The 25,511-nt window shown below is 52.3% G+C and overlaps 1 protein-coding gene across 2 annotated transcripts; it reads right to left on the bottom strand.

The window, feature by feature from the left end:
* Positions 1-715: 715 nt before the first annotated feature.
* On the bottom strand, positions 716-23,666 carry PPP2R1A (protein phosphatase 2 scaffold subunit Aalpha). Of its 2 annotated transcripts, none has more exon segments than NM_001037477.1 (15): positions 716-1,151; positions 1,281-1,372; positions 2,042-2,184; positions 3,552-3,706; positions 4,381-4,441; positions 4,709-4,882; positions 6,389-6,523; positions 6,960-7,030; positions 7,156-7,270; positions 8,937-9,092; positions 9,211-9,358; positions 10,316-10,548; positions 13,385-13,485; positions 14,258-14,348; positions 23,532-23,666. In NM_001037477.1, coding segments are annotated over 15 exon segments (1,770 nt in total). In that variant the 5' UTR covers positions 23,610-23,666; the 3' UTR covers positions 716-1,134.
* Positions 23,667-25,511: the final 1,845 nt, after the last annotated feature.

The raw sequence follows: 25,511 nt of genomic DNA, 5'->3' as shown, positions 1-25,511 counted from the left end.
GGGCTCAGCAGGGAGGCGGAAGCATTATTTCCCCGCTTAGGAATGCCTTCTAGAAGCTGCCCGTGCCATTTCTGTTCACATACTACTGGCCTGAATTTAGCTGCAATGCCACACCGAATTTCAAGAGACCCTGAGAAAATGCCTTGAATCCAGGCAGCCATGTGCCCAACTAAAAATACAGGTGTCTAATCAGTATTAAAGAAACAGAAGAACAGACACTGAGAGAGAACAAGTGGTTCTGTCTAGCCACAGTCCCCAGCCTGCTCTGTCGCAGCCCTGATGATCCTGAGAGTTCCTGGCCCACTCCTCTCATGCGTCAAACATCACTGCCCACTCTGTGTGGATCACCTCATTTAGTCTTCATTCCTGTCCCGCTCAATCTAGATTCTGTTACCCCCATTTTACAGTCTTGCAATCTGAGCCTGGGCACCTACTCAAGGCCACACAGCTATTAACGGAAGGACAAGGATCTGGACGCAGGCAGTCTGGCGCCAAGGCACCTGCTATAACCACCACACACTCAGCCAGTCTCTGTGAAACCTAAGTGCACCTCAGGACTCCGCTGGCCCCTGGGGCCAGGGGCACTCCCATCGGCTTCCCAGGGAATCCTCCTCACTCGCAGACAGGAGTGTGGCAAGTCCAGTCAGTCCTCACCAGAAAGAAGCGCAAGGCTGGGCCCCCTTCTCCATCTAGTGACTTAGACCAGAGGACCAGCTATTTCTAGGCCTTTATTTCTCTGTGAAAAGGGGGGAAAGGCAATAAAATAAAAACGGCACAATTGACACAAAAAAACCACCAAGAGGAAGGGAGGGAGGTGGAGGAGATGGGGGAGGGGTCCCCATACAGCAGCAGGAGCCGGCGACCTGGGATGCTCGCGTCTCTCCCCCAGAGGGCGGGAGTGGCCCCTTCCTCCCAGGGTCTCTGCTCTGTCCCACCTTGTGTGCCCCCAGCCCCGTGGGGGGTGGACATGAGGAGTCAGAGTCCCGGGCTGAGGGAGGAACTGTGCCGGGGGAGGGACCTGGGGTCAGACCATGCACAGGGAGTGACAGCCAAAGGCCCCCCACTGTCCCCCCAGGGAGGAGCCTGGCGGGGGAGGGCGGACACCAGAGGCTGGCGGTGGCTCTTCTTCCAGCATCAGGCGAGAGACAGAACTGGGGGAACAGGAAGAGGCAGGAATCAGAAGGCAGCCAACCCGCTGCCCATGGCTGCTCCCAGGCCAAGCATTGCCCTCGCAGACCCCCACCCCCTCCCGCCGGTGTCTCAGATTCCTGACGCCTCACCAGTCAGAGCCTCCTGGGCGAAGTACTTGACATCCACGTCCTGGTCCTGGGTCAGCTTCTCGAGGACGGGCTTGACCTCACTCTGCAGCGTGCTGGGGAGAGAGGGGGGAAGGCGAGGGGTCAGCTGGGCGGGGCTGCTCGGTGTCTGCACAGATGCAGACACACGGGTGCATGAAAGCTCTCAGGGGCCAGAGCAACCAGTACTTGGAAGGCTGGAAGTCTCACAAACCAGGACAGAGGCCTTGGGGGCCCAGAATAGGTATAGGCAGGTGAGGTGGTGTGGAAAGGTGGGGCAGAAAACCCAGAACCTCAAGCCTCTGAGCCTCGGCCACATGACGCCGTGGATTTGTGTAATATTATCTACTGAGGCCTACTGCCCATCAGGTGTGGACACAGTGGAAAACCCAACCCTCCTGATTCTCACCCACACGGAGCCCAGACTGGGAGAAGGCAGATCAAACTGCCGACAATTAACAGGAGAAGCAAGCGCCCGAGGGAGGGACTCAGCCCTACAGGGTCCCAGGGAGGTAAGGGCCAAGGGAAAGGCTTCTGCAGTGGCAGTCAGCTGTTTGGGGGACAAAGGTAGCCTTCAGAGAGAAACTAAGGGGTGAAGCTGTGTCCTGGACAGACAGAGGTGCAGGCATCACAAGGCCCTTCCCCCAAAATAACCACCATTCTCACTTCCATCGCCTGCGTCCCCCTTGATCCATTTTTGAAGTTGATACAAATGCAATCGTGTGTGGAGGAGGGGCAGGCCTCACCTGTTGTCCAGGATGGGCCCGATCTTCTGCAGGGACTTGGCCACATTGAAGCGGACGTTGGCGACAGGGTCCCCGGCCATGCGCAGCACGGTGGGCAGCATGTGCTTGGTGGTGATGTCCTGCCCGCAAACCTCGGACAGCACCTGCAGGCCAGGGAGCAGCAGAGGGTGACTCTCCAGAGTCCTCGCTCCCTCTGACCGGGACACTTAGTGGCCGTCAGGCTTGGGGGTGAAACTAGCTGAGCATCAGGGGGACTCTGAGCTCAGACTCGCCCAGCCTGAGGGCCTTGATTCTCTGCAAGTTCCCAGGTCCCCTAACACCCTCCTAACTCCACCGTCTCCCTGCCCTGAAAACCCCCAGCCCACACTGTCCCATCCCAGCTCCTCTTCTCAGAGTCTCCCTCATCCTCTGGGGATGGGACTGGATCCCTGACCCTGGGATCCCTTCCTTAGTGCCGTGGTCTCCAGAGTGATGCAAGGGAAGGGATTACCGGAACAATTTTATGCTAACTTTTAAATCTCATTCTTTAATATGTAGTTATGTGGTTTATTTAAGTGGTTTTATTTAAGTTTATTTAAGTGGTTTATTTAAGTTTATGGTTTATTTAAGTGACTACATACAAGCACTTTCTACTGTTTACATTTCATTTACATATCACACATACACAGCATACATATCACACACACAGCATACATTACAATCACACACACAGCATACATTACGTATCACACACACACCATACATTACGTATCACACACACACCATACATTACGTATCACACACACACCATACATTACGTATCACACACACACCATACATTACGTATCACACACACAGCATACATTACATATTACATACACACCATACGTTACGTATCACACACACAGCATGCATTACAAATTACATATCACACACACAGCATACATTACGTATCACACACACCATACATTACGTATTACATACACACTATACGTATACATATTACATACACACCATACGTTACATATGAACCACTGTTCTAAGCTGTATAACCAGATCAATCTCACGGCCTCAGGAGTCTGGGGCTGTGATTGTTGGTATGAACCCTCTACAGGTGAGAAAACTGAGGCACTAAGCGGTAAGGTAATTTTCTCAAGGTGCACAGTCAATATATGGCAGAGCTAGAATTAAACAGTAGGTCTGATTCTAGAAAACTGTGCTTTAACCATTGTATCATAAATATCGCACATTTTGTGGGGAAGGAGGGGGTGCTCAGACAGACCTAGCCATCACTGTTCTGTCGGCCAAATTTCCCGTCTCCCCCATGCAGGTCCCCTCCTGCAAAGGCCCTGTAACTCTGACCAGGGAGCCCAAGCTCCGGTCTGCAGTTCCCCAAGGACTCACCCCTATGGCCCCAGATCCCACCACTTCCCTACTCCCAAGCCAGCTTTCCCCCGAGGACCTTCTCCATTCCTCCTCTCCCGTCTACTTCCCCTCCCCCAGGGAGAGGTGGGGGCCGGTGGGCGCTCACATTGATACAGAAGAGTGTGGTCATGCGGTGCAGGTAGTTGGGGTCCCCAGACATGGCCAAGACCTTGGGGATGATAGTCGCATGGGCCCACTCCTTTCCGAATTTCTCCACCAGCTTCTTCAGGTTGCTGGTGGCTGCCTCGCGGATGGCATAGACTGTGGGAGGAGGAGAAGGGAGGGGGAGACTCAGGAGGTGAGGGACTGACGCAGGTGGGGACTCATAGTCACACTCACTCCCTCCTGCAGAGCAGCCCCAGGTACCAGGCCACATGAGAACCCGTAAACTCGCAGAGAAAGAGAGGGCTGTGCGCTAGAGGTAGGGTTTTGTTTTCACGTAGCACGTTCTCAACAGCTCCAAGGCACGGACGGGCAGACTGAGGCTCTGAATTTGCCCAAGTGAATGACTTAGTACGTGGAATGGAGCCTGTTACAGACAAATGCTAACTTTTATTTTTGCCACTCCTAGTGAAAACAATAAGCAATTCTCACAATGGCCTTCAAAGACTGGGATGAGGCACCCTATGTTTCATAGAGTGTGGGCTCAAAGGTGGCAAGTGACATGTTTAAAGTTCGACAGCCAGGAAGTAGGATTCAAACTCGGGCTGTCTGCCAGGTGGTCCTCAGACTCTCCACTGGACCTGGCAGCCCCGGGTGACCTGATTCATCCACCTCCCACCCTGACCTCCTGTGGGAATCCAGAAAGCAAGGGAGCTGGTCCATGTACCTGGCAGCAATGGGGTGATGCCCACCCCCCACCTGCCCCAAACAATCCACCCCTACACCCTTCTGGAGCCCCAGACTCCTCCCAGAGATCCTGGGGAGGTGCTCACCATGATCCACAAGCCAGGCCATGCACAAGGAGTTGAGTTTCTCATCAAAGAACTCCACCCCCTGCAGGAGACGAGATAACAAAGCAGGGTTGAGACTGCGCAGATCTGGGCAAAGCCCAGGGAAACCAGCCCCCACCCCCGCAAACAGCCAGGCACTGTTCCACTTCACCTGAGGGGCTCTCTTCCCTTCCCTCCCCTTGACTCCCACGACAGCCCTCACACCTTCCACTGGGCCCTCACGGGCCCCAGGGCCCTGGCACAGCCCCCAGATCTGACTGCACCACCCACCTCCCCGGGCAGAGGGCCTGGCCAAGGCCTGCGCTCTCACCAGCTGTCCCGCCAGCAGAGGCATATACTCGATGATGGCCAGCCGCACCCGCCACTTGGCATCCTCCGCCAGCTCCACGATGGCAGGGAGCAGGGACTGCGACAGTTGCCGGATGCCGATCACCTCGTTCACGCAGTCCAGGTTGGAGATGATGTTCAGCCGCACCTCCGGGCACTGAGGAGAAGACAGGAGCATTCTGAGAAGGTGCACCGCACACAGAGCCCAAGGCAAGGCTCTGACTTACACTACACGCATGTATGGGCCTCCTTGGTGGCTCCAACGGTAAAGAATCTGCCTGCAGTGCAGGAGACCCAGGTTTGATCCCTGGGTTGGGAAGATCCCCTGGACAAGGGAATGGTACCCACTCCGGTATTCCTGCCTGGAGAATTCCATGGACAAAGGAGACTGGTGGGCTACCCATGGGGTTGCAAAGTCGAACATGACTGGGTGACTAACATACACACAAACACACATGCACATGTACACAGGTAGCCCCCATTAAAGTTAACCTCACACCACTATGAGAGACTTACATGGGTTCCTGCTTTCACTAAAAGAAACCCAAAGAGGATTTGTGCTTTTACCAAAGAAAAAAACAGCTGCTTCACTCTATGCCATTTCAACCTATGGCAGGCTTATAGGAATGCTCTATCTTAGCACAGAGTGGGAACCTATATTCCCATCTGCTTCCAAAAATCTCTGAAGCAACCTCTAAGAAAAGGAACACAAATATACTTAATTCCTTGTCCAACATCATATATTCCTGGAGGGCAGACACCACAGTCAGTTTTTCCTGCATCTCCCTCTGGGAGCTGTGGGGTGAAGAGGCATGGGCTGAAATCAATCAGTGAACCAAATAATCAAGTGTGCAGTAAAGGGTTATTAACTGGACAGGGCTAGGCTGTTCAAACTTGGCACATTCCAAACAGAGGACTGGCCCCCCACCAGCTTCTGGGAGATGATCTAAGGACCCTGGGCCATGTCAAAAAGATCATACTAACAATGTGACTTATGGTGAGGCCCTTGGGCCATGTGGCATCAACTTGACCTCCACACAGGCTGGAGACCTGTAACCTAAGGTCAGCCATCGGCAGACAGGATGGGCACCCTCTCTGGGGTCTGAGAGGACTGGCCTGCTGCTGGTCGGTGCCCTCTCCCTTCATGCCGGCTGAGACGGAACACATCAGGGCAGCCACCTCAGACCCACAGGGCGCTGGGGTCAGCAGGGACAACGCCCTCAGTGTGGGTCCCCCCACCCCTGGATTCCTGTGAGAGAAACCATTCTCCACCTTATTTAATCCATGGCACTTTGAGGTCTCTAGTAGGTACCTTAGCCTGAATTTGGATAGACATGAACCTGTCACAGTGCCTGTATGATCAGGGAGTCAAGGGACCGCCCATCTGTCCCTCTCCACTGCCAGTCTCTGAAGGTCCTGGAGGATCAAAAGGGTCTTGTTCCTTTTTTTTCTCAGTATCCCTAATGCCCAGGAAAAAGACTAGTACAGAATAAAGGCACATGAAACAAATGCCAAATAAGCGAATGAGCTACCGGGCAGCCCCCCAGGCCCACAGACACTCAACTCCCTGGCGACCCGGGCATTTGCCGCAGGTGCCGGCGACCCCAGGGAGCAGCTGCCCCGCCCACCACCGCCAGTGTGCAGAGCCCCACGGCGCCCACACCTCATCCTTCAGCTGGGCCAGGAAGAGGGGCAGGAGGTGCTCGATGGTGCTGTCTTTGCCCAGGATCGGGGAGAGGCCCATGATGACGGAGGCCAGCGCCGACTTGACGTGCTGGTTGGCGTCAGACACCAGCTCCTGGGAGGGAGGAGGACGGGAGCCATGGGGTCAGTGGCTGCAGAGACTCAAGTCCTACGAACCCTGAGACACTGCCTGCTTTTGTCCTCTCGATCCAGCCTGAGTGCACGAGGGGAACTGGAGTGTCTTCCTTACACATTTGGCGTGCCTGGAGTTCAACAACCCCTGCCCCCCGGGGGGCCTCTGCCCCAAACTCAAAGCTCTGTGGATGAGGAGATGCTGTGAGCTCTGAGGAGGAAGCACTCCCCGATCACGCTCAGCCCCAAGCCTCAGATTACGCCTGCCCTCAGGCTTCCTGACTGCTCTAAACCCAACACCGCCTGGTCCGAGGAGGCTGGGAACTCAGTCTGCACCAGGCTGCCCCTCACGCCCTATCTCCACCTTCGTTCCAGAAGGTTCAGGCATGCTCTACTCCTCCCACCAAACTCCCTGTTACCTTGATGCAGGGCAAGATCTGGGTCATGATCACATTCTCCCGACAGTCAGCGGAGAGATTTTCACAGAATTCTGTGGGCAGCGAGAGGGAGGTGACGGGAGATGAGACCCGAGGTGCCCGTTCTGCCTGCAGCCCCTCGGACACCAAGCCCACCACCCACACGCCCGCTTGCTGTGTTCTGGTCACCAGCACCAACCTTTGACCTTGTGGGAGGCGGCGGCCCTCACCTCGGCCTCACAGTCTTTCATCAGGTTTTGGAAGGCAGGGACCAGGTCCGTCTTGGTGATCTCAGGCCCCACCGCTTTCTGGAGCTGCAGGAAGGGAAGGAAGGGCGGGGGAGGTGAGAGGGCTTGCCGAGCACCTTCAGTGAATGAGCACAAAATCAAGTTACAGGCACCAAGACTGAGGCAAAAGCAGCCCTCAGTGTCACTGCTGAGATGTAACGCAGGTGCCGTACGGGCGACCTCAGCCAGGTCTCAGAGCCTCTCTGAGCCTCAGTTTCCCTGTTGTGCAGTGATGAACTGTGTATGGTGCCGAGGAGCTGGGCAGGGCTGTGCTCACAAGCGTGGCCCTGGAGTCCAACTGCCTGGCTCAAGTTCTTACTCTTGCTTATCATCTGTGTGACCTTGGATGAGTGCCTGCACCTCTCTGAGCCTCTGCTTCCTCAAACCCCGAGGGTACCTACTGCAGAGCACTGCTGTCTGCATTAAAAGTAACAGCAGACTGCCTTACTGTTCAGGTTACTCGGGTTGGGTTTTCTGTCCCTGATTCCAAAAGACTAATGATGTATGATCACTGTCACTTTCTCATTTGTATTATTTCCGTGTTAAGACTGTTTACCAGAACTGATATTACTCTTGCAATTAAAATAACACAATACAGGTTAGGGTCCCCCCTACCCCTCAGGAAACCAGGCAAGGAAAAATGCACAGGTTCTGCTGTGAAGCTGCTTCGTGAGGGCCTGGGGGAGCAGGGTGGTTCCCAACTGCAAGGAGAGGGGCCTGCTGCCCACTTCTCCAGCTTCCTCTCCCCCGAGAGCCATGCCCAACGTTCTTGCCTGTGCTCTTCTCACCACCCAGGCCCTCTGCACACACGGGACACAGTTCCTGCCCCGGCTCTCTCTCGTCCTCCAGAACCTGCTGCAGCACCTCCTTGTCTCGGCGCTTCCATGCCCACCAGCCGGCCCTGCGCCTGTCATGCTGTCTCACTGCATTCCCTGTCTCAGTTGACCTTCCCCCTTCAGGCTGCCTGTTCCTTGAAGGCCAGGAATGCGCCGAATTCACTGGACCCCCAACACCCAGCCACGAGCTGGAGCCTGACAAACATGTCTGTGCGACGAGCCACTGAGACTCCATGGAAAGAGCACTGTCCTCAGAGACATGGCATCTGTTCTGCCTGCTTGACAGCATCACTCTGACCATTCTAACATTTGGGCCGTGTTTTGGGGCTCGACTGTATCCCCTGAAATTCATACACTGACACCCTAACTCCCTACCCCAGTACCTCAGAATGTGACTATACTTGACCACAGGGTCTTTAAAGAGGTAACAGGGTAAAATAAGGTCATTAAGGTGAGCTCTAAGCCAAAACCTCTAAAGCGCTTATAAGAAGAGATGAGAACACAACCCACAGGTAACATACAGGGAGGAGGCCGCCTACGGCCAAGGAAAGACGTCTCCATCAAAGGAGATAAGGTTCGTAGGTCGGGAACACACACATGCTACTCTTCTCTGCTCCTGTGGTTCTCCCCCACAGAACCTTAAGTTGGCCTCAGAAACCTCAAGGAAATACTTCAAGCTGCCACTATCAACCAACCAGGGTTGACAGGTGAGCTAATCAAATGACAGGAGAGCTTCCTGCTTCGATGCCCGGATGACCCACTGGGCTTCACTAAACCCCAGCTCCATGTGGACCCACTCCTTCCTGAGGCCTCCGTCTCCCCGTCCGTGAGACGCTGTCTACAGCCCCTGCACGTACCTCCGTGAACTTGTCGGCCACCATGTAACGGACGCGCCAGGACTTGTCCTCAGCAGCCTGGCGCAGGGTGGGCATCACCAGGGCCTCCAGGTCCTCCTGGGGCAGGAGCTGGGCGATGTTCACGCATGCCTCCACCGCTAGCAGCCGCACCGAGTCCTGGGGAGAGGGTGGGAACAAGGAGGGGGAGCAGAAGCCCCATCAGCCCTGGGCCTCCTCCCCAGACTCGGGGTCCACCACAGGGAGAAGCAGCAGAGGGGCGGGCAGGCGGCCCCACCTGCTCGTCAGAGGCCAGGTTGGAGAACATGGGGATGATCTCGCTCTTGACATTGTCCAGCTCCAGCACCTTGGCAAACTCCCCCAGCTTGGAGGCTGCGGCCCGCCGCACCATGGGGGTATCATCTGAGCACAGGTTCCGGAAGTACCTGGGTGGGTAGAGGGGGCTCAGGAGGAGGAAACCCTGAAATCCCAGGCAGCCCTGCAGCTCCTGGCTTTGCCCGAGTAATCCTGACCCAAGTGACAGCCTCTGAGTCTCCCCAGCCCTACACGAAGGAACTGATAACAGAACCCACCCCACTGGGCCACTGAGGTTTAAACGAGACGCCGTGTGTGAGACACCCAGCCGTCTCTCAGCGCACAGGTCTACAGCAAGCCACAGCTGCTGATTCTATCTATTATTGTGACCACATAAATAAGCCTCTGCTCAGCTAAGACACTGCACTGAAGCTGCTCAGAGCGTTTCCTTTCCAGCACCAACTGCTTCCAATTAAAGAGACACAAGGGGCCCAGAACAGCCCTCTAAGCGCCTGCGAGCAGCTGCATGCCGCTGTCCTGGCCGGAGTGATGGCTCAGGGGCTGGGCGTGCTGCCCGCAGTTCAGGACAATGGTGGAAGGACAGGAGTCCAGAGGGAAGAGAGGAAACACATGTTAATGGGAGATTTTAATCCAATTAAAAATATTGGTTCTTCCACAGGCCAAATTTCAAGTGCAAGCAACTTCCTGGGGTTCAGCCAAGAGGGAGGGAGGTGGTGGAGGCGGCGGCCTCCCATCTGCCACACCAAGACAGGCCAACGACTGCACCACACATCACTGGCTGGGTGCCTGCCATGTACCAGAGTCTGTCCTAAGCGTTTTATACACAGTAATTCTTTTAAATAACCAACAGGAGGAAGAACCATCATTGTCTTCATTTCCTAAATGAGCAGGAGGCAGTGCCTGGACTGACACCCGGCCATGTCCAGACACCTGCTCTCTGAGGGCTGGCAGAGCTCAGGGGCTTCCTGGTGCTGGATGGGCCTAACAGAGCCTGAGGCTTGAGAGAAGGGGACCAAGCAGAAGCGGGAGGAGGGGTCTCGCCAGGGCCCAGAGGCCGGGGGACTCACTGTCGAAGCTCCGCCTTGACGGCACTGGACACGCGGGGGTAGCAGACGGAGAAGAGGCCGCAGGCTGAGGTGCGGGAGGTGAACCAGTCGCCGCCCGCCAGCCGCTTCACCAGGGGCACAAAGTGGGCCTCAAGGTCGGAGGGGGAGTGCTCGTGCGAGATGGCCCGCAGGGACTCCACTGCCTTATCCCGCACCACCGTCTCCTCCACCGTGGCCAGCGACTCCAGGGGCGGCTGTGGGGCAGAACAGATCAGTACACAGCTCCTCCCCAGCCCCCCCGAGCTCCCGGCTGCCCCCCTGCAGGGACTCAGCTCCTCTGACAGGCTTTCCCTGATCACCAGAGGCCCACGCACACCCAGTGTCTCCTCTCTGAAGAACCACAACAGAGAACCTCACGCACAGGTCCTTGAAGGCACTTCAGTGGGGTGTACAAACCCCCAAGCTGTACATGTCACCTTCTGAGAGGGCCACAGCTGTCCCTGGCATCTCCAAGTGCAGTAATAATCACTGATGTTGACAGCAGGGTCTATTTACTGCATGTTCTTAGCAGGGCCACAGCTCCAGCGGTGCTGGTTCTAACTCACGAGTCCTGTGAAGCACGTCCTGTTACTGTCTCCATTCTAAACTAACAGGAAACTGAGGCACAGCCAGGCTAAGCAACTTGCCCGAGATGGAACAGTGACAAGCCAGGATCTAAACCAGGCCAGCTGGCTCCAGAACCTCCAAAGGGCTGAAAGGCAGAGTTGTGGTTTCTGACAGGCAACCACACAAGGATCTCACAATACTGGAGAACCTGGGGCTCGAGACTCTTGTTACTGCGAGGCCTGGAGTGATCGTGTTCCTTTAGGGACGTGTGACCGGCTGACCATGGGGTCACCTGGAGCCCAGCAGACCTCCTAGCACAGAGCAGGAATGCAGGAATTACTGACTTAAAGAAGGGAGACTCAATTTTTATCCTAATCTGTTCAAATAAACATGTGGGTGGAGGCTTGTGGTCTGAAGTCCAACCTGGCCTGACAGGGACAGAAAGCAGAAAGAAATCATAAATGGAGATGTTTCCAGGACCCAGGCAGGTGACTGACTGCAGCAACGGGCAAAGGTGACAGGAGGGGACAGCAGGGGCAGAGACTGGCTGAAGAGTGTCCAATCCAGGGAGCAGAGCTGCTTCCAGCTTCCAGCTCCACCAACTGTCACGGGGGGACATGGCCGGGGAAAGCAAATCTCGGGGTTTCCAAAAGCAGCCAAAAGGGCCAGGCCCTTACATGTGAAAAAGAAATCTCATTTGACACAAGCTTCAACGTGGATGAACTCCTTGAAGACGTTATACTAAATGCAATAAGCCTTTCACAGAAGACTGCATAATGTATGCTTCCTTACGTGAGGTGCCGCGTTTTACAGACTGAAGGTGTGTGGCAACCTTGCACCCACCAAGTCCATCAACATCAACTTTTCCAATAGCATTTGCTCACTTTGAGTCTGTGTCACATTTCAACAATTCTCAAAATATTTCAAACATTTTCATTATTAATGTATTTATTATGATGATCTGCGATCAGTGACCTTTGATGTTACTACTACAAAAAGACTACAACTTGCTGAAGGCTTAGATGATGGTTAGTGTTTTTTGGTGAGAAAGTATTTTTTAACTACGATAGGTATCTTTTTTTTTGACAGAATGTTCCTGCACATTTAATAGACAACAGTAAAGTGTAATCATAACTTTTATATGTACTAGGGAACAAAAAAATTCATGTGACTCATTTTATTGTGACATTCACTTTCTTTATTATGGTAGTTTGGAACTAAACCCACAATTTCTGAGGTATGTCTGCAGGCAGACTCAGAGACAGAAAGTGGAATGGTGGTTGCTGGGGGCTGGGGTGAGGAGCTTGGGGAGTTACTGCTTGATGAGCACAGTTTCTTTGGGGAAGATGAGAAAGTTCTGGAGATGAACAGTAGCAATGGCTGCACCACAGTGTGCATGTACTTAATGTCATGGAAAAAGAGTGGTGAAAACGGTAACTACTTCTTAATAATGGTAACTATTTACCACCATTATTACTAATAAAGGTGCGATTAATAATGGTAACTATTACTAACTCACCGTGATAAAAAATAAAAAAATCAAGAACAAATTTTTTACAGTCTCATTAAAAATGTGGCAATGATACGTATACCACTAAAAGAAAGCCTGCAGACTAACTACAAAACACCATCAAGTGCAGATACCAAAATATGAAGACATATCTTTAGGGATCACGAAAGACAGAATCACAGGTGGAAATGGCGGTTCTGAGAAACAGTGAAAACTGAGCAACCTCCAAGGTTCTTTCAACCCAGGCCACAGGACTGGAGCGCCTCCTCCCTTCCCTTCTCCCAAACAGCAGTTACTCTCAGCATCTGACCATCTCTGACCTTCGCCATCACCCAACACAGGGTCACATGGACAGGAACTCAGGAAAAGCCACGGGGACAAGCCTGGAATCCCAGCCTGCCACTCACTAGCAGTGTGACTGTCTTCCCATCCAAGTACTAACCAGGACCAACTCCTGCTTAGCTTCCAAGATCAGATGAGATCGGGCGAGTCCAGGGTGGTACGGCCATAGACGGTGTGACTGTCTCTACCTCAAAGCGTGGACAGGATGACAACGGAGCTGACATCTCTGAGTGCTTACTACATGCCAAGTACTGCACTAAGGCTTCTTGAGGTGGTCCTCAATGTAAGTTCTAAGGACTCCCTTTCTACAGGTGAGGAAAGGACAGCACAGAGAAGTCAGGTGACTTACAAGTCACCCAGCAAGTAAGTGGAGCCTGACTCCCAACTGAAAACCTCACACGCAGAGGGCCAGGTGAGGCCTGGCGCTGCTCAGACACGCCCAGTCAACAGTGAGGAAGACAGGTGCGTTTTCGTTCAAATATAGTAAAAGCCTGCTGACCTGCTGGGTTAAAGTGAATCATCAAGGTTCAGAGAAGATGACCCCAGCCTGGCCTACACTCTCCCCTCCCTGCGAGGATCCTGGTTCTGACGCCCCAGGGGCCGGCAGGGGCCCTCCCGGCTTCCAAACTCACCAGCAGGCAGTGCACGTACTCGGGGCCTCCGACCAGAGTGGTGAAGGTGCCCAGCTGCTCCGCCAGGGCCAGGAGGACCTCGTCCTCATCGTAGATGGTGTCTGCGGGACAAGACAGACTGACTGGGTTACAGTCCCGCCCCACAGCTGACTCACCCTGGGGAACAAGCATGCTCCAGTCCGCTTCCTCAACCTGGCAGCCACCCTCTACCTGGGCGGGCGGTGGGAATGAGTGATTAGGTGTGCGATGCTAGGGAAGAGAGACCACCAATACTGTCAAGTTCAGAGCCAGCGTGACTTGATAGATATCCTGAGTCACTTCCTAACTAAACGACCAATTAAGTCACTTCATCTCTCCATACTTCAGTTTCCTCATCTATAAAATGAGGGCGGTAGTCTTACCTGCCTTAAGTTACTGTGAGATAATCTTGACAACGATGGTGGCATAGAGCACGAGCTCTATGTGAACAAACTTAATTCTCACAAGAAAGGGTTTAGAACACTATCTGGCATATTGTCAGTTTACAGTAAGTATTAGCTATTATTACTATTATTATTGTTTAATGCTCACATCAACGCTATAGCGCATGATGACCATGCCTGTTTCATACATAAAAACTCTATGGAACAGAGAAGTTAAGTAATTTGCCTAAAGTCACCAGCTTCTAACTGGGGCTGTAATTCAAACCAGCCTCCATCTGCCTTCAGACCCCCTTCCATTAGTCCCTGCACCAGCCCCCAGCGCCCAGCACACCGCACTTACGAACAATCTGTTAAACTCACGGAGAGGTTTCTCTCCTATCTGGCAGGAACCACCCCCAGAAGCCCCCACTCCACTCCCCACTCCCCAGGTGGCCCCAGGACTCCACTGTACCTGTAAGGAAGGGCAGAAGCTCACTGCGGGTCCTTTCGACCCCGAGGGCCAAGGCAATGGTGGAGAGCTTCTTGATGCTGTTGAGGCGAAGCTAATGAGGGGAAGAAGAAAAGGAAGGGAGAACGTTAGCAAGCCCACACTTAAGGTGATAGTTTTGGACCCAGTCGGCCGCTGGAAGCCTCGCTAAGCACGTGTGGGTGCTGAGTAATGCAAGCCTCCCAAGTGACTGTGTGACCTTGAGCTGTTAAATTACAGCGGCAGCCTCAGCAACAGCACCTGATGGGTCTCACTGAGCCAACACCCCCTTCAGCACTTTCCAGGATCACTCTGTCTGACACTGTGCCTGCATGCCCAAGTTCCCCACCCTCCTACTTGTGCCCACTCTTTGGCTCAATACCACTAACACACTCCACCTTGTGCTCTTAACAGCAGCAGCAGCTACGTTCCCAGCCTACTGTGCTGGGCCCAGTCCCAGGCAGAGTACTCACTTGCATGTCTCATTTAGCTCTCACGACAAGCTGAGGGCAGAGGGTTACAGGCCCTACCCCAGGACAGCAAACAGGCTCAGGGAGTCAAAGTCCCTTCTAAGGGTCACAGAGCTCTGCAGCATGGAGCGGGGATTGTAACCCAGTGATGGGTTAGATGGTAGATGGTGGTTTACAGTGGTGATAACAGAACAAACAATATTATAATGACACTGCTGTAAAAACATGACTAGCAGTAGCAGTAGTAATTCCACTAGTACGGTGGGTTGAACAGTGATTGCAAAAAGATACGTCCCAGTCCTAACCCTCAGTAGTGGTAAATGTGAAATACGCAAATGTAACTAAGTAAGCACCTCGAGATCGTCCTGAATTTGGGGCAGGGGGTGGTGGTGGTGCCATGAAACATTAGAAAAGTATGTGTCTACCCCTAATTCCTGGCTCCTAAACCCCTGAAGCTTTCTAAGAGACAGGAACACAAGGAGCATCTCTTGTTCTGATGTTTGATTTTCAATTCTGGTTCCTGATACTGAGCCCCCAAATTCCTTGGAATTTCCTGGGTGATGGGAATGTCTCTTGTTCTAATGAGGTGACTCTGGCTGGGCTCCTGGATGGGGCTGGTCACCAGAGAGAGCAAGCCATGCTCAGAAGCTGGGAACTTCCAGCCCCAAGCCCCATTCCCCCAAGAGGGGCACTGACCGGATGATCAGTCACGTCCATGTGATAAAGCCTCTGTAAGAAACCTCAGAGTATGGGGCTTGGGGTGCACCCCTACATACCGTGAGGGTGATGCACCCCAACTTCAGGGGACAAAAGTTCCCTTGACCTCGCCCTCTGCATCTCTTCACATGGCTGTTCATCTAGACTCTTTATTGCATCCTTTATTATATAACAAACTGGTAAATGCAAGTGTTTCCTCACGTCCTGTGAGCTGTTCCAGCAAATAATCAAATCCATGGAGGGGGCCTGCTTTAATGCCAATTGTAGGACATCCAGCAGGTGTTGCCAAGAACTGCTTGATCAGGAAGGGGGAAAGCCATCTGGTGTCAGAAGTGCTAAGTGTGGGAGGGGTGTGAGAGGAAAGGAAAGACAGGAGCCCGAAATCCAACGGCAGTGACTTACAAGAGACAGGAGAGAAGACGAAGAGACACAGAGGGAAGGCCGTGTGAAGACAACAGAGGGAGCTGGGGCTGTGTCCACAAGCCAAGGAATTTGTCAAGAATGGCTGGCAGCCCCTTGAAGCTGGGGAGAGGCACGGAGCCTCCTGAAAGAACCAATACAGTTAACACAATGATCTCAGACTTCTTCAACCTCCCGAGAGAACCAATACAACTAACACCGTGATCTCGGACTTCTCGAACCTCTCGAAAGAACCAATACAGCTAACATCGTGATCTCTGACTTCTTCAACCTCCCGAAAGAACCAATACAGCTAACACCGTGATCTCAAACTTGAACCTCCTGAAAGCACCAATACAGCTAACACCATGATCTCGGACTTCTTGAACCTCCCGAAAGAACCAATGCAGCTAACACCTGACCTCGGACCTCTGGCCTCCAGAGCGCTGAGAGAGAACCCTTTCTGTTGTTTGCAGCACCTAAGTTGCGGCGCTTTGTCGTGGCCACCCCTGAAATCGCACCCTCTGCTAACACAAGGCAGGCCTCAGGCTCAGAATGTTAGTGTCAGGACCTCATCTGATGCCCTCATCCCAGGGAACACAACCAATGCCACCTTTCCACCAGCATGGAGGTAGGCTCGGGGGCGCAGACAGCTGTCTGAATGAGCTCTGAGTGGGCCAGGACCCAACCCCAGCTGCTCGGGTGGCCTGGCCTTCTGTGTCTTCAGCCTGACAGCGGGGCTGCAGCCGTGAGCTCCTGTGCGGAGAGGGCAAGGCGACACCCCAGTGCTGGGTAGGCCCGTCAGCCTCGCCAGCCCAAGCACAAGCGGACTCCTCCCCCGAGGAGGAGCGGAAAGAAGGGAGTATGGTGAAGAGGGAGCAGCAAGGGCTCCCTCAGCCTGCTCTTCCCCGGGCTGTGCGGCTCTGAAGAGGGCGGAACGTGCCTGGGACCCTGCACCCCCTCCGGTTGAAGGCGCTAAGACTCTCTCTGGCAACCACAATGATGACAGCCTGAAGAAATGCCATGGTGGCCTCTCCTCAGAAAAACACCCCACTTTTCACACAGTGTCACTGGGTCTTTGGACCACCTGGGCTTGAAGTGGTCCACTCACCGGCCTGGCAGCAAGAGGGTCTCCAGATTAAACATCACAGGCCCTGCATCTTCTTTTTAGCCAAAGATTAAATGTATATAGAAACAGACCTACAGAAACATATAAACAACTAAATACGGTGAACGTGAACTGCCAGTGAAATCTGAGTGGGAAGCACACAGGCGCTCCCTGATGTTATCTTCCTCACCCAAAGTCATGGACATGCCCTGAATGCCAGACGGACCCCAGGTTAAGAGCTCCTGCACTGGGCTATACTGCCGCCTAGGACCTCTGGTTTCCATCTGTGCATGTGAGTCCCTGCAAAGATATTTTTAAATCACTTTTGCATTTGGATGTGACCATGAGACTAATGTCTGGCCAGTGAAATCCAAGTGGGAACGGTGTGTGTGACATCTAGAAGTGCTCTTATGGGGAGATGGGGGTCACATTCTTCATCCTTCCTTCCCTGTCTGGAATGGGCCTATGATAGCTGGGGCTTCAGCAACCATCTTGGGGTCTTGAGGTAACCTGGGACTGGGGAGGGCGGGATGGAAGACAACAGAACAACGTGTAAGAGCCTGGGACTCCACAACACCTACAGTGTCACACCTGCTTGAACTACCGCCAGACTTATTGATGTGAGTCATTTAAGTATCATTTATTCAGAGTCTTCCTATTATTTACAGCCAACCTTGGCTTCCCTGGTGGCTCAAATGGTAAAGAATCTGCCTACGATGTGGGAGACCCAGGTTCAATCCCTGGGTCAGGAAGATTCCCTAGAGAAGGGAATGGCTACCCACTCCACTATGCTTGCCTGGAGAATCCTATGGACAGAGAAGCCTGGCGGGCTACGGTCCATGGGGTCGCAAAGAGTCAGACACGACTGAGTGACACTACTACAGCCAACCTTAATCCTAACTACTCCAGTCAGTGACTGAGTTCTTTTTGGACAGAAAGACATAAGGACAAGCCGGCCAAGGAACGTCCAGGAAAGATTTTCCTCTTTGATGAGCGGTAGGAGGATGAGCAGAACCTCTCTGCTCACACCCATGGTTCCACGACCACACGTATCACCGTGAGCCAGGGCTGCTTGTGTCCCCAGCAGCCCTCAGCCTACTACACGAGACATCATAAATAAAAACTCCCTTCTCACCACTACATCCACACAGAAACGCTACCACTTTTTAAAATCCATGTCACATTCAATCCACAGAGCTTCCCCGATATGACCACATGGAGTACGGTCCCACATGTAGAATGTCTTCGCTTCACGCTGAGTGACACCCGAAGGCTCTCCTGTGGACTACGAGGCCCAACAGGACTGGCTCCTGTGTACAGGTTCGTCCTCACTTCCCATTCCCTCTCTTTGCTCCCTGGGTTCCTGTCATAGTAGCTCCCTCAACAGCTACTAAAACACAAACATTACGGTCAGATCTTCTTACTTGCTGACATGCTGTTTCCTCAGCTTCCCACAAGACACACCAGGGCTCCTCACCAATGCCTGCCCCGGGTACACCGGCACAGCCACATCACTACACATCTTAACTCTCATCATTTCCAACACAGGCAGCGGATCCTTGAGCAACACGGGGTTGGGGCGCCCGCAATCCGCTCATCTGAAAACCTGAGTCTAACCTACAATGGGCCCTCCGCATCTCAGTTTCACATCTGTGGGTTCAACCAGCAGCAGACCACGTAATACCACGGTATTCACTACTGAAATAATCTGCACGTAAGTGGACCCACACAGTTCAAACCTGTGCTGTTCAAGGGTCAACTGTACTTCTCTGTTCACTGTTTCTCCTTCCCCCCCAGAACGTGGGCTTCACAAGGGCAGGGATTCTGTCTTCTGCACTCTGTGCCTCCAAATCCCAGGGCACAGCCTGGCAAACAAGAAGAGTCCAATAAATGCTGGATTAATTTTTTTAAATCTAGGCTACACATCTATTTCTACAGGCAGAGAAGGAAAGAACCTGGGGGAATATGCTCCAAACTGCTACAGTCTGGTAGAGCCGGTGGCTGGGAATGAGCGGGGTGGCAGGCGCTGCAAGGTGGCTGCTTTAACAAGCCTCAGCCCTGGAAACGCCCAGGGAGTGACGCAAGTGCCTCTTCAACGTCTATAAAATCCTAACATCCTTCCACCTCATTCCACGAAGAATCATGTTTTTAAATGAACATAATGTGTGTGGGTGTGTGCAGGCAGATGGGGGTGAAAAGTTCTGCATCACCAGAGTGAAATGAGGACCACAATCTCTATTTCTGGAGCATCTGATTTTTTTTTTAAAGTAAAGAATGAACAAGTATGCACTCTGGCTTTACCAATTGGCTAAGGTCCCCAGGTAAATCCCTGCTACCTCAGAACTTCAGTTTCCTCACTGTAAGATGGTTATCACAACAATGCCTGTCTCACAGGATTGCTGGGATAATCAAATAAAGAAGACACAGAGCCTGGCATGAAGCAAGCACGCAAGTGTTAACCATTATTCTTATCATTATTTCTCATGTATTTTTATTTCTTGAGCAGGGAACAAATAGTTCACCTGAAATAGAAAGGAAAAAAGTAATCTCCCCACCTCCTTGGAAACCGCAGCACAAACGAGTCCTTTCTTAGCAGTTTACCTGGCCTTATAATTATGGTGGTGCCTGCTCCCCCATTTGGAAGGTGATTTGTCTCTGGGATGAGGAAGGGGCATGACTGTTACCAGCTGGTGATTCCCGAACCGAGTACAGGGCTGGGTCAAAAACAGCAAGCATAAATATTTTTCAAGTCTTTAAAAATGCAGGTCATCCAGAGACGGCACGGCAGAGCCTGGATCTTGAACTCACATCCTTCACCACCACCCTACACCAACTAAACTCTCAGAGCAACCTGATTACTGAGTTCTGCTTCAAACACCCATGTTCTCTATGTGCTCCAGAAAAGAAACCAGAGTCTGGGACGTCATATTTCTAAGGTGTGGGCACCCAAGATGTCTTAGACCATGCAAGAACCTGCTGTCTTTACACAGTTTATCTCATTTAATCCTCACAGCACACCCTGCCGGGTGTGTCTCCCACCCTTTTTCTCACTTAACAAGAAAATCAAGGCCCAGAAGGGTTGAGTAACTCATCAAGTTGCCAGACCAGGACTTGAAACCCTGGTCTGCCTCCACCCATGGCACAGCCACCTCTGTGTCACCTCCGGGCCTACTCTGTCTCCACAGGGCCCAGCTTGGTGGTGCAAAGTGCTGCCCTGAAACCCAATGCTGTTGGCAAAGTCCTATTTCAGTATTTATTGGGTTGTGTGACAATGACCAAACATTCAGAATGAAGATTCAGAATCTGATTTAAAGGAGCCAATTGTAAAAGGACACTTCTGGAACAATCAGGAAAATCTGATTTATGTATATGAATTTATTGTTAGATGACATCAAAGATCACTGTAAAAACTTTGTCATGTATGATGCTTTTCAACTGTGGTGTTGGAAGAAGACTCTTGAGAGTCCTTTGGACTGCAAGGAGATCAAACCAGTCAATCCTAAAGGAGATCAATCCTGAGTATTCATTGGAAGGACTGATGCTGAAGCTGAAACTCCAATACTTTGGCCACCTGATGTGAAGAACTGACTCATTTGAAAAGCCCCTGATGCTGGGAAAGACTGAAGGCAGAAGGGGATGACGGAAGATGAGATGGTTGAATGTCATCACTGACTCAATGTCGAGCTTGACTAAACTCCAGGAGTTGGTGATGGACAGGGAGGCCTGGGGTGCTGCAATCCATGGGGTCGCAGAGTCGGACACGACTAAGTGACTGAACTGAACTGATGTATGATAATGTCACTGTGGTTATTAAAATGCCCGTTGTTTTAGGACTTCCCTGGTTGTCCAGGGGTTAAGACTCCATGCTTCCAATGCAGGGGGCACTAGTCTGATCCCTTGTTGGGGAACAAAGATCCCACATGCTGTGCCACACAGCCAAATTAAAAAAAGTCCATGGTTTTAGAGGTGCATAATGAAGTGTGTAGGAGACAGTATCTGGGGCATGGGATTTATTTTTAAAATACTTCAGCAAAAAAAAAAAAAAAAAGTGTGTGTGGGAGAGGATGAGAAACAGGTGAAAAAATATGATAAAATTTTTTTAAAAAACTGCTGAATCTGGATTTGGTACTATTTTCTCTGTGGATTCAGATTTGACAATCAAAAATCATTTACTGGAAAAAAACCCAGCACCTATCTCAGATTTCTTTTGTGAGGACTCAACAAACACACACAAAGCACTTAGCAGGCTAGCATACAGCAGGGTTTCTTAGCCTCGGCACCACTGACCTCTGGAGCTGGACCATCCCTTGTGAAGGGAGGGCCTGGGCAGTGCAGGATGTTGGGTAGCATACCTAGCTACTGCTTGCGGCACTCGTCCCACCAGTCGTGACAACCTGTTAAGACCCACTGCTCTATAGTAACCATTAAGAGAATAGTTTTTAAATTCCTGAAGCATCTCACCTTTGAGAGATGAAGCCCTCACCTTACCACAAGCGGCAGACTAAATTTAATGAAAACCTAAAACATGTCACGCACTGTTCTAAGCATTTTCCTTGTACTAACCTATTTAATCCTTGAAATATCCCTATGAAATGCTAAGTATTACTTTTGGGGCGGAGGAGGGGGGGGCTCCACTGCACAGCTTGCGGGACCCTAGTTCCCCAACCACAGGCTGAACTCTGAGCCCAATACAGTGAAAGTGCCGAGTTCCAGACACTGGACCGCCAGGGAATTCCCTATTCCCACTTCATAGATGAGAAAACTGAAGCAGACAGTATAAGTAACACAGAAACCTGGTCTCTCCACCCGTGGACCACATTTTAAGAAACGTGGGGCCCCAAACAACCCGAGACAATGCAACCCAGTCACTGCTTCTCATTGGCTAAGGAAGCAATTTCTTTGAACCTCACTTTTCAAATATAAAACCATAAACTGCTATGACAACTGAATGAGGTCATCACTGAATGCCTTCTTAAGGGGCCAATTCCACTGCAACCTCCCAACCAGGCAGATGCTGCTTCCTCACTCATCATTATTCCTTACAGATGAGGAATCTGGACCCAGAACACGCAAGGCACTGACTGGTCCAGGGCACACAGGGAGTGCACCGGTAGTGCTGGCATTCAAACCTCAGTCATCTTGACTCCTCCATCACTCACCACACCGCATCCAAACCACCAGCAAACCCCAACAACTCTCCTTTTCAAGATACCCCCAATCCTGCCAATGCTGGTGCTGCTCTGCAGTGGCATCCAGAAAGGTCTCTCTGCTCCTGCCTGGGCCCTATTCGACAGCAAAAACTCAGAGCATGTCATTCCTCTATGCAAAGCCTGGCACTGGCTCCTCCACCTCACCAAAGTCTTTGCCTTGCTGGTCCACAGGCCTCACTTGATCTAGCTCTGGATTAATCCTCATCTGCCACCACTTCGACATTCACTGGGCAGCTGGCCTTGCTGTTCTGACTCCCGAACTACGGTCATAAGAGCCCAAACCACAGAGGCTGGGCCAGTGTAACCCGCACAATTTTATCAATGGGGAAACTGAGGCCCAAAGAGAGGATCGAAACTCTTCAATCACCACTCCCCACAATTACAGCTAACATTTATTGGGCCCTTACAACAGACCGGGCGCCGTTCTATATGACTCGTATTATTAACTCGTTCAGCCCCTTTACAAACTCCCATTGAAACCAGGACTATTATTAGACCACAGTTTATGGAAAACAAAGGCCCAGATTGGTGAAGTAATCGGCCCAAGGTCACTCGGGTGAGAGGCAGGGCTGGGATAGGCAAACCCTAGAACCCTACCTCTTCTCAACACTTCGCCTGCTGGGCTCAGATACCTGAACCTCCCGCTCCCACACATTAGAAATGTTAAGTCTGTTTAGTACACTGCCCACCCTCCACTCAACGGGAGGATCCTGGAAGGGGGGCGAGTTTCCACCTCGTAATTCGTACCTGAATTTGGCCAGTTCCCACTTTGGGAGTGAGCTTTTCGCCCCTCTCCCCTTCGGGGGTCTACACCAAAACTGGAGAGAGTGGAGGGCAGGAATTGTATAGTCAGTCTTCACGTCTCAGTCTCCATTTGGGAAGTTTACCCCACAGCGCAGAGCCTTAGCCGCTGAAACCGTGAAGGGTGAAAACTACCCGGACCCCCCACCAATCAGGCGGCCCCTCCCCCACTCGGAGCAAGTCACGCGCCCACCGCATCCCCGAGGCGCCATTCAAGGGCTGCTGCCGCCAATCACCGAGCCGTTCCTTCGCCTCTCCCCCACCCAATCGGTCGACTCTCTCCAGAGCAGCGGCCTCGTAGGCCCGGGGCCCCGCGCGCACTTCGCAGGCCCAGGACCCTCCAAGCTCGCTTTCGCTCCCGCCCTCCGCTGGACCGACAACCAATCCCGGGCACCGTCTCATCGAGTCCGGGGAGCCTAACATATGAAAACGGAATGCTGATTGGCCGCCGCCCCTTCCGCCACTCCCAGCGAACACTGAACCTTGTCCGCGAGGGACGCCCGTGCCCCCAGGTCCCCTTTCCCTTCTTCCTCAAGTCCCCGTTGCTTCCGGACCTGAACATCCTCGTTGCGGAGCTCGTCTATGAGCACCGCGATGGGGTAGAGCGAGTCGTCGCCATCGGCCGCCGCCATCTTGGGCCCGTCCCGTTCCTGTCAAGACTGCGGCCAGCGCCGTGCTAAAACCGGGATGGGGAGGGGTTGGGCTGGGAGGAGGAAAGAAAGGCGTGGGGACGCCCGAGCCACTTTACAGGGGCTACCCCACATTCATTGGCTGCGATACTCCGGGCTTAGCCTGCGTTTCTTTGGTCCGAACAAATAAGGTCCCGCCTACCGCCCATTTGCCATTGGCCGAAGGGACGAGATTAAGTTTGCCGGAGCCTAGGAGAGGGGGAGGAGGAAACGGAAGTACGTGGTATCTTAGCGACCAAGATTGGGCCCGCCTACGTCGCCGCTAACATCGGCCTAGACAAGCAGTTGCTTCTAGCCAATGAGGAGCAAGATTGGGAGGTGGCTAAGCCAGCTCGCCTCCGAGTTCTTCTGCGCCTGCGTCGCTAGGAATGCATGACGTCATTGACGGGGCAACGAGAACTATCTGCAGGTTTTGGTTTGGGAGGCAGTGGTTCCTCTTGCTGGCAAGCGGACTTCTGAACCTTTGTGGGAGAGGAGGAGAGAGTGTGTCTTTGATTTATGCCTTATTTTGCTGAGGCCCCGAGAAAGGTGGCGACTTGCCTTACTCTGAATAAAACCCAACGCTCCTCATGCGTGGATCTGATTCCTGAACGCCTGTCTCGCACCTCCCCTTTATACCCTTCAGCAGTTCTGGAAAATTAACTGCTTGAGCACATCATGCTTTTTCATGCCAACAAGCCTTTGCCCAAACTATACGTTCTGTTTGGAAAGGAGTTCCTATTAAATCGTCAGATGTCTACGTATCTCCCCTTCCCTTCCTCTCTTCAGTCCTGGCCAAGCTCCCAGAGCCACGTTATCAGTCAATCTCAATCTCTCTCCCTCCCTCCCTCTCTCAAAATTCGTGTCCCTTAGCTGAGTCTGTGCTAAAGACCCACTCCAGTTAGGAAACTGCTCCTTATAAAAGGGAGCGGGGATTGAGCGGAGGAGACGTTGCATATTTCAGTCTTTTCCTCCTTATCCCCAGGATCTTCCCGCAACCCCAACTTTGCCAACTCACGGAGGCTATAAATCTCTTTAGCTAAGGATGCGCTCTAAATATCTTATAATTTTGTCAGTTACACCTCAACAAAGCTCCCCCTCACCAAAGAGCCCCAAGTGTGCCATGCAGAGACAGCCTCTGCAGCTCATAGATGCAGTCAGCAGCTTGATTCTGGTCAGACTCTTCACAGAAAAGACCCTGACCAAGAGTATTTCAGTCAGCGACCCAAACAGTTCTCTCAGCACAACAGTTTGTTTCCACAGTACACATCCTAAAAGAGGGATGTCCAAGGCACACTAAAGGCTTGTGCGCCACTTGGACACGCTGGCAATCGTCCAGGTGTCTGACCACATCTGTTTTCTATTCCTGCACAGCTGGCACTAAGACTGCACAGCCACAGCGGCCCAGGGAGCAACATTAGGTTTCAGCTTGCCTAAACCTTCTGTGTAGGTCAGACCATGCATTTAGGGAGGTCTCAGAGGACTGAGAGTTGGTAGTGCCAGTGGCTTTGGCTATAGTGTAGAGCTGAAAATTTCCCCAAAGGGATAGATACCACTTATTCCTATAAAGCCAGGATGCTGCTGGAGCCAGTCTGGGTTCATTCTTGAATAAGTGATTCCCGTAAGATGTAGGACTTTGGGGGCCCTTCGTACCTTGGTGGCAGTGGAGTCCAAGTTAATTCATCCTCAAATTTGGAACATCAAGCCAGAGAATTGCAAGGCTTCTACGGATCAGGCTTCAGTTTTGAGGTCCATTTGCTGCTGCTGCTGCTAAGTCGCTTCAGTCGTATCAGACCCCATAGATGGCAGCCCACTTGAGGTGCATTTATTGGCAAGCTAATTACTGCTGTTCATAAGCAGTGCACC

Source organism: Bos taurus, chromosome 18 (genome assembly GCF_002263795.3).
Source record: "Bos taurus isolate L1 Dominette 01449 registration number 42190680 breed Hereford chromosome 18, ARS-UCD2.0, whole genome shotgun sequence".
Classification (NCBI taxonomy): domain Eukaryota; kingdom Metazoa; phylum Chordata; class Mammalia; order Artiodactyla; family Bovidae; genus Bos; species Bos taurus.
The sequence above is the reverse complement of the archived record's forward strand: the minus strand, read 5'-3'. Positions and strand labels throughout refer to the sequence as shown.